The sequence below is a fragment of the Oncorhynchus nerka genome, linkage group LG20 (assembly GCF_034236695.1).
Source record: "Oncorhynchus nerka isolate Pitt River linkage group LG20, Oner_Uvic_2.0, whole genome shotgun sequence".
In the NCBI taxonomy this organism is placed as follows: domain Eukaryota; kingdom Metazoa; phylum Chordata; class Actinopteri; order Salmoniformes; family Salmonidae; genus Oncorhynchus; species Oncorhynchus nerka.
Window position 1 is genome coordinate 43,744,487 of NC_088415.1, and position 12,763 is coordinate 43,757,249.

At 44.1% G+C, this 12,763-nt stretch overlaps 1 protein-coding gene across 1 annotated transcript in view; it reads right to left on the reverse strand.

Moving 5' to 3' along the window:
- LOC115102663 (sodium channel protein type 8 subunit alpha-like) overlaps positions 1-12,763 on the reverse strand; it is a 90,523-nt gene that overhangs the window by 74,885 nt on the left and 2,875 nt on the right. Inside the window, exon 2 of the mRNA XM_065005528.1 lies at positions 9,730-10,062. Within this exon, the coding sequence (XP_064861600.1) occupies positions 9,730-10,005 (276 nt within the window). The 5' untranslated portion in view covers positions 10,006-10,062. The remainder of the gene's footprint in view (positions 1-9,729; positions 10,063-12,763) is intronic.

The window sequence follows — 12,763 nt, forward strand, 5'->3', positions numbered from 1 at the left end:
TACACTCTTAGAAATATCTAGCCTATATCAACATGCATGATGACAAAAACCATTTTCAAGGCCACGCTTACACTTGGAGCGGCAAGTAGCCTAGTGGTTAGAGTGTTGGACTAGTAACCAGAAGGTTGCAAGATCGAATCCCCGAGCTGACAAGGTAAAAATCTGTCGTTCTGCCCCTGAACAAGGCAGTTGTTCAGGCCGCCATTGAAATTAAGAATTTATTCTTAACTGACTTGCCTAGTTAAATAAAGGTCAAATAAAAAACGCAACATAATGCATCACAATGCATCACTCTTCACAAAAAACACACTGTCCACACTGCTTGTTTAAGTCAGCTAGCTAATGCATTTCTGCTGGTTTGCGTTGCCTTATTTCTTCTGCAGGAATACATTTTTGAACAATTAGAAAAGTCTGTTATCTGGAACGTCAGTGTTTCAACGAACAGTGTCTGCCATGAACCTTTTCCCAGTAGCCCTCTAAGTCATTGGGGAGAGGGAGGGAGAGTGAGGTGGACACAGAGAAGAGGGAAGAGGAGAGATGGGGGAGACAAGCAGGTACAACAACTGAACCTCAACAACTAGAGTATTCTAGAGTAATCTGCACTCAAGCACACTAAAACTTTAATGCCTTGGGGACAGCGGGGACAGGGCATTGTACAGAATAATAATAATAAAACATATACTGTATGTAGCTTTCAGGGGTGTACCGGTTCACCAAACCCACGATTCAGTAGGTAATGTGGTTTTGAGGTCCCATTTCGGTAAAGCAGGAAAATGAAATGCAATTCACAATGTTCAGCATTCACAATTTCCATGACATTTACTGTTGTGACCAGGTTGTTATGTTGGGCCTCTCAAGTTGCCACTCTGATTCTGCGTTAATAACCATGTGGGAGATGCCAGTTGTGAAGTTGTAAATACGAGTTGGATACATTCATGTGATTTGAACTCGTTGAGAAACGTCAATTGGCTAACGCCCAAGAAGCTGTGTCACCCATAAACTATAAGCACAGCTATCATGCTTGTAAACAAATGATAGAGTTCAAAAACCACATTCATAGATTGCTTTTTATACATAATTGCATTTAACTGCCAAAAATGCTGTTATAGAAACCATTTCCTTTGTAGGTGACGTCAGAGGTCAGCATGTGGGAGAAGTGGGTGCTCGGGATGATAGACGAGTTTCCCACTAGTAATTACCAGTTTTAGAGCCGTTCAAGTGGATTTTTACCAATCATTTATGGTAAATTCCCACTTCCCACTTGGTTTCGAATGCACCATGATCGTGTCTGTAGAACGGTACATCTCCCACTCTGGGGTAATGGGAATGGCTGTCACTGTTAAGTACGCACAGGGTGCTTTGGCCAATTCATTGAAAACCTATGCTTTGGTTTGTGGGTACTACCTGTTTGCTGGGTACTACCATGCACAAAGTAGATGTCCTAACCCACTTTCCAAAAGTATAGTTTGTTAACAAGAAAATAGTGTAGTGGTTGAAAAAACTCGTTTTAATGACTCCAACCTCAGCGTATGTAAACTTCCGACTTCAACTGTATATATTATTTTCTAGGCTGACCTATTGTTGAGGCCCTTGAGTTTTTCTGTATTTATTCGGCTTCAGTGCGGACCGGACCAAGAACCGTGTATCGAACAGTTCGATACGAATACGTGTACCGTTACACCCCTAGTAGCTACTGTGCACAGACCAATCACGAGCCAAAAAGCAACTCCTGTACCACCAGTTTACACGATGCCATGATCATTTGTGTCATGGGTTTATAATATCTGGAATTGAATAATAATATTTACAAAGTGGGCCTTACAGTAAATGTGTCGGCTACAGTATATCATGTGACTGAACAACCCCTTTATGTGGCTTAATTAAATATCTCAACTGGACAACATGTCAGTATTTTGATATAAAAATAATTTCTTAAATATGCATAAAATATCGATACTGACATCAAACTGTCAAAACCACCAAAGCCATCGATGACAGGAATCCTGTCCTCTAAACCAACTGAATAAGGTTAAAACTCATTGACAATGCCGAACCTGCACAGAAGCTGACTCATTCTACACAGGACAGGACCTGAGTCATGTTGCTTACTATGTTGCTTACCTTCGGGAAAATATTCAGACCCCTTGACTTCTTCCACATTTTGTTACATTACAGCCTTATTCTAAAATGTATTCAATAGTTATTTCCCCCTCAATCTACACACAATGCCCCATAATGACAAAGCAAAAACAGGTTATTAGACATTTTTGCAAAAAAATAAATAAAATGGAAATAGACATAAGTATTCAGACCGTTTACTCAGTACTTTGTTGAAGCACCTTTGGCAGCGATTACAGACTTGAGTCTTGGGTATAATGCTATAATCTTGGCACATCTGTATTTGGTGAGTTTCTTCCATTCTTCTCTGCAGATCCTGTCGAGCTCTGTCAGGTTGGATGGGGAGCGTTGCTGCACAGCTATTTTCAGGTCTCTTCAGAGATGTTCGATCGGGTTCAAGTCCGGGCTCTGGCTGGTGCACTCAAGGACATTCAGAGACTTGTCCTGAAATCACTCCTGCGTTGTCTTGGCTGTGTGCTTAGGGTCATCATCCTGTTGGAAGGTGTACATTTGCCCAGTCTGAGGTCCTGAGAACTCTGGAGCAGGTTTTCATCAAGGATCTTTCTGTACTTTGCTCCGTTCATACTTTCCTCAATCCTGACTAGTCTTCCTGTCACTGAAAAACATTCCCACAGCCTGATGCTGCCGCCACCATGCTTCACTGTATAGATGGTACCAGGTTTCCTCCAGACTAGACACTTGGCATTCAGGCAAAACAGTTTAATGTTGGTTTCATCAGATCAGAGAATCTTGTTTCTCATGGTCTGAGAGTCTTTAGGTGCCTTTTGGCAAACTCCAAATGGGTATTCATGTGCCTTTTACGGAGGAGTGGCTTCCGTCTGGTCACTCTACCGTAAAGGCCTGATTGGTGGAGTGTTGCAGAAATGGTTCTCCCATCTCCACAGAGGAACTTTGGAACTCTGTCAGAGTGACCATCGGGTTCTTGGTCACCTTCCTGACCAAGGCCCTTCTCCCCTGATTGCTCAGTTTGGCCAGGCGGCCAGCTCTAGAAAGAGTCTTGGTGGTTCCAAACTTCATCCATTTAAGAATGATGGATGCCACTGTGTTCTTGGGGACCTTCAATGCTGCTGAAATGCTTTGGTACCCTTCCCCAGATCTGTGCCTCAACACAATCCTGTCTCGGAGCTCTACAGACAATTCCTTCGACCTCATGGCTTGGTTTTTGCTCTGACATGGGCTGTCAACTGTGCGACCTTATATAGACAGGTGTGTTCCAAATCATGTCCAATCAATTGAATTTACCACAGGGATGATCAATGGAAACAGGATGCACTTAAGCTCAATTTCAAGTCTCACGGCTGCTAGAATCTTGACTAGAACCAAAAAATGTGATCATATTGCTCCAGTGTACTCCAGTACTCCACTGTACTCCAGTGCTAGCCTCTCTACACTGGCTTCCTATTAAGGCTAGGGCTGATTTCATGGTTTTACTGCTAATCTACAAAGCATTACATGGGCTTGCTCCTACCCATCTTTCCGAATTTTTGTCCTGCCGTACATGCCTACACGTACACTACGGTCACAAGACAGAGGCCTATCCCTAGAATTTCTAAGCAGACAGCTGGAGGCAGGGCTTTCTCCTATAGAGCTCCATTTTTATGGAATGGTCTGCCTATCCATGTGAGAGACGAAGACTCGGTCTCAACCTTTAAAACTCATATCTTCAGTAGGTCCTATGATTGAGTGTAGTCTGGCCCAGGAGTGTTTAAAAATATATATATATTTCACCTTTATTTAACCAGGTAGGCTAGTTGAGAACAAGTTCTCATTTGCAACTGCGACCTGGCCAAGATAAAGCAAAGCAGTGTGACACAGACAACACAGTTACATATGGAGTAAACAATAAACAAGCCAATAACACAATAAACAAGTCAATGACACAGTAGAAAAAAGAAAGTCTATATACAGTGTGTGCAAAAGGCATGAGGAGGTAGGCAATAAATAGGCCATAGGAGCAAATAATTACAATTTAGCAGATGAACACTGGAGTGATAAATGAGCAGATGATGATGTGCAAGTAGAGATACTGGTGTGCAAAAGAGCAGAAAAGTAAATAAAACAAAAACCGTATGGAACGAGGTAGGTAGATTGGTTGGGCTATTTACAGATGGACTATGTACAGCTGCAGCGATCGGTTAGCTGCTCAGAAAGTTGATGTTTAAAGTTGCTGTGGGAAATAAAAAGTGATTTTTGCAATTCGTTCCAGTCACTGGCAGCAGAGAACTGGAAGGAAAGGCGGCCAAATAAGGTGTTGGCTTTGGAGATGATCAGTGAGATATACCTGCTGGAACGTGTGCTACGGGTGGGTGTTGTTATCGTGACCAGTGAACTGAGATAAGGCGGAGCTTTACCTAGCATAGACTTATAGATAACCCGGAACCAGTGGGTCTGGCGACGAATATGTAGCGAGGGCCTGCCGACTAGAGCATACAGGTCACAGTGGTGGATGGTATAAGGTGATTTGGTAACAAAACGGGTGGCACTGTGATAGACTGCATCAAGTTTGCGAGTAGAGTGTTGGAAGCTATTTTGTAGATGACATCGCCGAAGTCGAGGATCGGTAGGATAGTCAGTTTTACAAGGGTAAGTTTGGCGGCGTGAGTGAAGGAGGCTTTGTTGCGAAATAGAAAGCCAATTCTAGATTTGATTTTCGATTGGAGATGTTTAATATGAGTCTGGAAGGAAAGTTTACAGTCTAGACAGACACCTAGGTATAAATAGTTGTCCACATATTTTAGGTCGGAACCGTCCAGGGTGGTGATGCTAGGCGGGTGCAGGCAGCGAACAGTTGAAAAGCATGCATTTGGTTTTACTAGCGTTTAAGAGCAGTTGGAGGCCACGGAAGGAGTGTTGTATGGCATTGAAGCTCGTTTGGAGGTTAGTTAGCACAGTGTCCAAGGAAGGGCCAGAAGTATACAGAATGGTGTCGTCTGCATAGAGGTGGGTCAGGGAATTGCCCGCAGCAAGAGCGACATCATTGATATATACAGAGAAAAGAGTCGACCCGATAATTGAACCCTGTGGTACCCCCATAGAGAGTGCCAGAGGTCCGGACAACATGCCCTCCGATTTGACACACTGAACTCTGTCTGCAAAGTAGTTGGCGAATCAGGCGAGGCAGTCATTAGAAAAACCAAGGCTATGGAGTCTGCCGATAAGAATACGGTGATTGACAGAGTTGAAAGCCTTGGCCAGGTCGATGAAGACGGCTGCACAGTACTATCTTTTATTGATGGCGGTTATGATATCGTTTAGTACCTTGAACGTGGCTGAGGTGCATCCATGACCGGCTCGGAAGCCGGATTGCACAGCGGAGAAGGTACGGTGGGATTCTAAATGGTCAGTGATCTGTTTATTAACTTGGCTTTCGAAGACTTTAAGATAGGCAGGGCAGGATGGATATAGGTCTGTAACAGTTTGGGTCTAGGGTGTCACCCCCTTTGAAGAGGGGGATGACTGCGGCAGCTTTCCAATCTTTAGGGATCTCGGACGATACAACAATACAACAATGGCAGATATCCTCTGCCATACAACAATGGCAGAGGATAATTTTAGAAAGAGAGGGTCCAGATTGTCTAGCCCAGCTGATTTGTACGGGTCCAGGTTTTCCAGCTCTTTCAGAACATCTGCTGTCTGGATTTGGGTGAAGGAGAAGCTGGGGAGGCTTGGGCGAGTAGCTGCGGGGGAGGCGGAGCTGTTGGCTGGGGTTGGAGTAGCCAGGAGGAAGGCATGGCCAGCCGTTGAGAAATGCTTCTTGAAATGTTCGATTATCATGGATTTATCAGTGGTGACCGTGTTACCTAGCCTCAGTGCAGTGGGCAGCTGGGAGGAGGAGCTCTTGTTCTCCATGGATTTTACAGTGTCCCAAAACTTTTTGGAGTTAGAGCTACAGGATGCGAATTTCTGCTTGAAAAAGCTTGCTTCGTATAATGGTTCCTGACTTCCCTGAACAGTTGCATATCGTGGGGACTATTCGATGCTATTGCAGTCCGCCACAGGATGTTTTTGTGCTGGTCAAGGGCAGTCAGATCTGGAGTGAACCGAGGGCTATATCTGTTCTTGGTTCTGCATTTTTTGAACGGGGCATGCTTATCTAAGATGGTGAGGAAATTACTTTTAAAGAATGACCAGGCATCCTCGACTGACGGCATGAGGTCAATATCCTTCCAGGATACCCGGGCCAGGTCAATTAGAAAGGCCTGCTCGCAGAAGTGTTTTAGGGAGAGTTTGACAGTGATGAGGGGTGGTCACTTGACCGCGGGCCTATTGTGGACACAGGCAATGAGGCAGTGATCGCTGAGATCCTGATTGAAAACAGCGGAGGTGTATTTGGAGGGCAAGTTGATCAGGATAATGTCTATGAGGGTGCCCATGTTTACTGATTTAGGGTTGTACCTGGTGGGTTCCTTGATGATTTGTGTGAGATTGAGGGCATCTAGCTTAGATTGTAGGACTGCCGGGGTGTTAAGCATATCCCAGTTTAGGTCACCTAACAGAACGAACTCTGAAGCTAGATGGGGGACGATCAATTCACAAATGGTGTCCAGGGCACAGCTGGGAGCAGGCGGAAACAGTGAGAGACTTATTTCTGGAGAGGTTCATTTTTAAAGTTAGAAGTTCAAACTGTTTGTATAGACCTGGAAAGTATGACAGAACTTTGCTGGCTATCTCTGCAGTAGATTGCAACTCCTCCTCCTTTGGCAGTTTTATCTTGACAGAAAATGTTGTAGCTGGGTATCTCAGAATTGTTGGTGGCCTTCCTAAGCCAGGATTCAGACACGGCGGAGTGTGCTAAAGCAGTAAGTAAAACAAACTTAGGGAGGAGGCTTCTGATGTTGACATGCATGAAACCAAGGTTTTTTCTATCACAGAAGTCAACAAATGAGGGTGCCTGGGGACATGCAGGGCCTGGGTTTACCTCCACATTACCCGAGCAACAGAGTAGGATGAGGGTATGGCTAAAGAATATCAAAACTGGTCGCCTAGACTGTTGGGGACAAAGAATAAAAGTACCAGATTTCTGGGCGTGGTAGAATAGAGTCAGGGCATAATGTGCAGATGGGTATGGTGGGGTGCGGGTACAGCGGAGGTAAGCCCAGGCACTGAGTGATGATAAGAGAGGTTGTATCTCTGGATAAGCTCGTTATAATGGGTGAGGTCACCGCATGTGTGGGAGACAAAGCAGGTATCAGAGGTATAATGAGTGGAACTAGGGGCTCCATTGTAAACTAAAACAATGATAACTAACCTAAACAACAGTATACAAGGCATATTGACATATGAGAGAGACATACAGCGAGGCATAAAGTAACCACAGGTGTTGATTTGGAGAGCTAACTGAGACAACAACGGGTGAGACAACAACAGCTAATCAGCTAAAACAACAACAGGTAAACTGGCGATGAATGGGCAGAGAGGGTCGGTTAACTACACACAGAGCCTGAGTTTGCGGCTGGGGCCGACAGATAAAAAAAAAATATATATATATATATATATATATATTTTTAATAAACAGAATGGAGTAGCGTGATTAATGGACAGTCCAGCGGGCATCAGGTATGTAGCCAAGTGATCATAGGGTCCAGGGGGCAGCAATAGATGGAACCGGGAAGCAGCGGAGTACTACTCTAGCACGCGGGCGACACAGCGTTTAAAGTTAGTAGCCCGGGGCTAGTAGACGCGTCTGCGCCGATGTCCGACGGAGGCCGGTTGAAGGCACAGCGGATGGAGTATTTATCGGCAGACCTGTCTTGGTGGTGCGGCGGGGCGCCGTGTCGACTAAGGATCCAAGCCAGATGGCGAAATAGGTATTGTAGTTGTAGTAATTTAGTTTTCTATCCGGGAGATGCGCCTGGCTCACGGCTAACTGGTGCTAGCTTCGGGGCAGGGGCGTTAGCCACTATAGCCCCTCGGTAGCAGCGGTGATCCGGTGCCAAGATCCAGAGCTTACGGCAAGGATCCGGTGGAGTAGTGTGTTATAGCCGTTTTTGGGTGGAGTGAACAACTGAGTAGGCTGGGAAGTGGGCCTCAGGGATAGCTTCGGTACTGGGTAACTCGGTGGGTGCTAGCTAGTTGTGAAGATCAGGAGAATGGTCCAGTGATTACGGCAGGAATCCGGCGTTGTAGTGGAGAGACAGTCCGTTACTGGTAGGCTGGCGAGTATTATCCAAGCTAAAAAAAAGGGCTGGTACCTGTGCAGAAGGTAAAGGCCGCTAGCAGTAGCTAACAATGACTAAATAGCTTGTAGCTAATTAGCTGGTTAGCTTCTGATGGCTAAATGGTTCTTGCTATAAGGTCTAGAAATTAAAAATAATAGCGGTTCCGTATCACATTGGGTGAGGCAGGTTACCGGAAGGTATAATTGAACTAAAATGGAGAAGAGATTGAAAATAACATTTTAATATATACAAAAAATATGAAAAAATACAAAAGTACACGAGAGGACGAACAAAACACATCTGCACTGCTACGCCATCTTGGATGTAGTGTGAAGGTGAACGGAAAGGCACTGGAGCAACGAACCTCCCTTGCTGTCTCTGCCTGGCCGGTTCCCCTCTCTCCACTGGGATTCTCTGCCTCAAACCCTATTTCGGGGGCTGAGTCACTGGCACTCTTCCATGCTGTCCCTAGGAGGGGTGCGTCACTTGAGTGGGTTGAGTCACTGACGTGATCTTCCTGTCTGGGTTGGCTCTTTCTAATTCTCTCTCTCTCTTTTTCTCTCTAATTCTCTCTCTATTTCTCTCGCTCGGAGGACCTGAGCCCTAGGACCATACCTCAGGACAACCTGGCCTGATGACTCCTTGCTATCCCCAGTCCACCTGGTCGTGCTGCTGCTCCAGTTCCAACTGTTCTGCCTGCGGCTCTGGAACCCTGACCTGTTCACCGGACGTGCTACCTTGTTCCAGACCTGCTGTTTTAAACTCTCTAGAGACAGCAGGTACGGTAGAGATATTCTGAATGATCGGCTATGAAAAGCCAACTGACATTTACTCTTGAGGTGCTGACCTGTTGCACCCTCTACAACCACTGTGATTATTATTATCTGACCGTGCTGGTCATACTTGGCCATGTACTGTTATAATCTCCACCCGGCACAGCCAGAAGAGGACTGGCCACCCCTCATAGCCTGGTTCCTCTCTATGTTTCTTCCTAGGTTCCAGCCTTTTCTAGGGAGTTTTTCCTAACCACCGTGCTTCTACACCTGCATTGCTGGATTTCTGTACAGCAATTTGTGACATCAGCTGATGTAAGAAGGGCTTTATAAATAAATTTGATTGATTGATAGCAAAAGGTCTGAATACTTATGTAAATAAGGTATGTTTTTTATACATTTGCTAAAATTACTAAAAACCTTTTTTTGTTCATTATGGGGTGTTGTGTGTAGATTGATGAGAGAAAAAAACAATTTAATTAATTTTAGAATAAGGCTGTAACGTAAACTGTGGAAAAAGTCAAGGGGTCTGAATACTTTCAGAAGGCACTGTATCTTTGATGTAAGGTGTTGAGAAAAAGCAAGGGCAAGAAGGGATGTGTGTGCGTGTGTGCGTGTGATAGAGAAGGTGATACGGAGGAGGTGTGTTTCTCACTTACTTTCTGAGCCTGGTAAAAGGGGTCCAAATCCTCCAGTGGTGTCGCCACCATTCCACTAGGGATGTCGCCATAGATGAAGGGCAGATTCCGCCCAGCCTCCAGGTCACTGTTGGGCTTGGGTTTGTTGTCATCGTCGTCGTCACGGTGACTGCTGTCCTGCTTGGGCGGCGGTTTGTTCTTCTCCTCGTTGATCCGGAGCTCGATGTTAGCCAATGATTCCGCGGTAAAATACTTGAAGCTGTCAGGTCCTGGTGGTGCCATAAGGGGTGCAGCCATGTTTTCATCCTGCAGCTACTTGGTCGTCAAGTATTGTACCATCCACTGTAACCAGCTCTGGGGGGCCAAAGAGAGAGAGTAGAGAGGAGGAGAAAGAAGAACAATTGAGCCAAGAGAGGAGTTGAGGCCCTTGAGTTTTTGATGAATTGATCTTGAAAATAAAAGGCATAAAATATGAAATGGTTTGAATAATTTTTTGCATTTTTTGTAAATGTAATACATGAATTATCATAACAGCAAGATGTATCTGTATGAACTGGAAGTATTATCATTATTATTACTGAGTGTAACTCTTTTTGTGCATGCACTATGTGCCCTGGTGAAAAGTAGTGCACTATATAGGGGATAGAGTGCCATTTTGGGTGCAGATACTCTCTCCCTGTTTGTCTACAGTAAGGAAGAGCCTCAGAGCATGAGAAGGTATTTCTAGTTCTGTCACAGCAGAGCCATCACAAAAATGGACCAGTACAGTCTAGTCTTGACAGAAGAAGAAAAGAACGGAATGTGTGTCCCAAATGTGTCCCTATTACCTATATAGTGCACTACTTTTGACCAGAATTCTATGGGCCTTAGTCCAAAGTATTGCACTATGTAGGGAATAGGGTACTATTTGGTACGGGCCCCCAGACACTAACACTGAATGAGAGATAAGGGTTTTAATGTGAGATCATCAAACTAAAAATACCAACGAAAACATCAAATAATGATGCTGCTATTTTCGAAACACACTACAGATGTAGAAAGAAGGAACAAATATGAGTCAATGGCTTTCATCTATGATAGATATGACAAGTAGGCTTGATCATTGGTTGCATCTCAAATGGCACCCTAGTCACTACATAGTTTACATAGTCCAATGGACCCTGGTCAAAAGATGTCCACTATACAGGAAGCCATTAAGTGCTGTAGGTGACACCCTGTGTTTTATTAAAATATATATTTATTAAAAGATAAGTATTTTGGGGGGAGAAACTACTCAATAGCGTTTTACTCAGATTGATATATTATTTGTGCTCATTATCAATTGAAGATACTAATTGCATCATTTTAAAAGGTGTGGTTGATTCAGGCGTGTTGAAATCAGAGATGTGTCAACTTACTGAAAGGATTATGAATATTCAAAGGCTATTATTATGATGATGAAAGGATTTGATGGGTAGCGTCTTGGAGGAGGAGCTTCATCCTGACTACCAACCCAGTATAAAACACTAGAATTGTCTACATATAGCAAGCATAGAATTAGAATACTTGCAATTTCATTGTATGACATTTTTAAGTTTCTCACTGTCACAATCCATGCTAACCATGCTTGGCCCAATGTAGAAAACGCAATAATATTATGGTAATAGTATAGTAGTAGTATAGAAATGTGTCATGTCATGAATCTCTGTGCCAATACAGGAAATAAGAGACCCATCTGGCAACAGACCCAGCAGACCACAACAGACTAATGGGATGTGTAACTGTAAGGAAATACCTTCCACTGACCTGTATTTCCTGCTGATTCAGAGAATACACAGACACACTATAGTACAACAGAATCTGTTTTACAACAGCAGCACAGTGCATAGCCTATCATTCACAGGCTTCCCCTCGTAAAAGAGGTTTCTTACCTTTTGGGTCTTTCCCGGTTTGATTAAAGGTTAAAAAATGTTTTACAATGTTTTGCCTCATAAGTGCATTCTTAGGGTCATGTTTCCTAGTTTGACAATATAGACACTTACTTGACAGAGCTAAAGATGCTACATGAGATGGCTACATGAGATGCTGCATGAGATTCTACATGAGATGCTACATGAGATGGCTACATGAGATGCTACATGATCATGGGATGACATCATGCTTTTAGGGCTATACTGTATTTGTAGTTTTGCCTGCAGCCAAAATTTCACCCTATTCCCTTTACATAGTGCCCTACTTTTGACTAGTACCCATAGGGCTCTTTTCAAAAGTAGTCCAGTGCCTATAAGAATCTGGTCAAAAGTAGTCCAGTGTTATAGGAATCTGGTCAAAAGTAATCCAGTGTTATAGGAATCTGGTCAAAAGTAGTTCAGTGCCTTTAGGAATCTGGTCAAAAGTAGTCCAGTGCCTTTAGGAATCTGGTCAAAAGTGGTCCAGTGCTTACAGGAATCTGGTCAAAAGTAGTCCATTGTTATAGGAATCTGGTCAAAAGTAGTCCAGTGCTTACAGGAATCTAGTCAAAAGTAGTCCAGCGCTTAATGGAATCTGGTCAAAAGTAGTCCAGTGCTTACAGGAATCTAGTCAAAAGTAGTCCAGCCCTTAATGGAATCTGGTCAAAAGTAGTCCCGTGCTTATAGGAATCTGGTCGAAAGTAGTCCAGTGCCTATAGGAATCTGGTCAAAAGTAGTCCAGCGCTTAATGGAATCTGGTCAAAAGTAGTCCAGTGCTAATAGGAATCTGGTCAAAAGTAGTGCAAAGAATAGGGTACCATTTGGGACACGTGACTCTTAAGAGAAAAGGATGAAGATACTAAGACAGCGGTCAGGGGGATGAATGAGCCAGCAGCAGCAGTCCCTCCCTTTCCTGAGAGCACACATTGAGAGCCTACACACACACACGCACGCACGCACGCACGCACACACACAGAGAGAGAGAGAGCCTAATCAGAGCAAAACTCTGACACACTGTCACTACACAGTTTAATCCCACTAATAAAATACCGGAACTTTCACTTACATTGGCACTGTCTTACAGTAGCTTGCTTACGGGTTCCCAAAACAGTATAACTATACCTTTG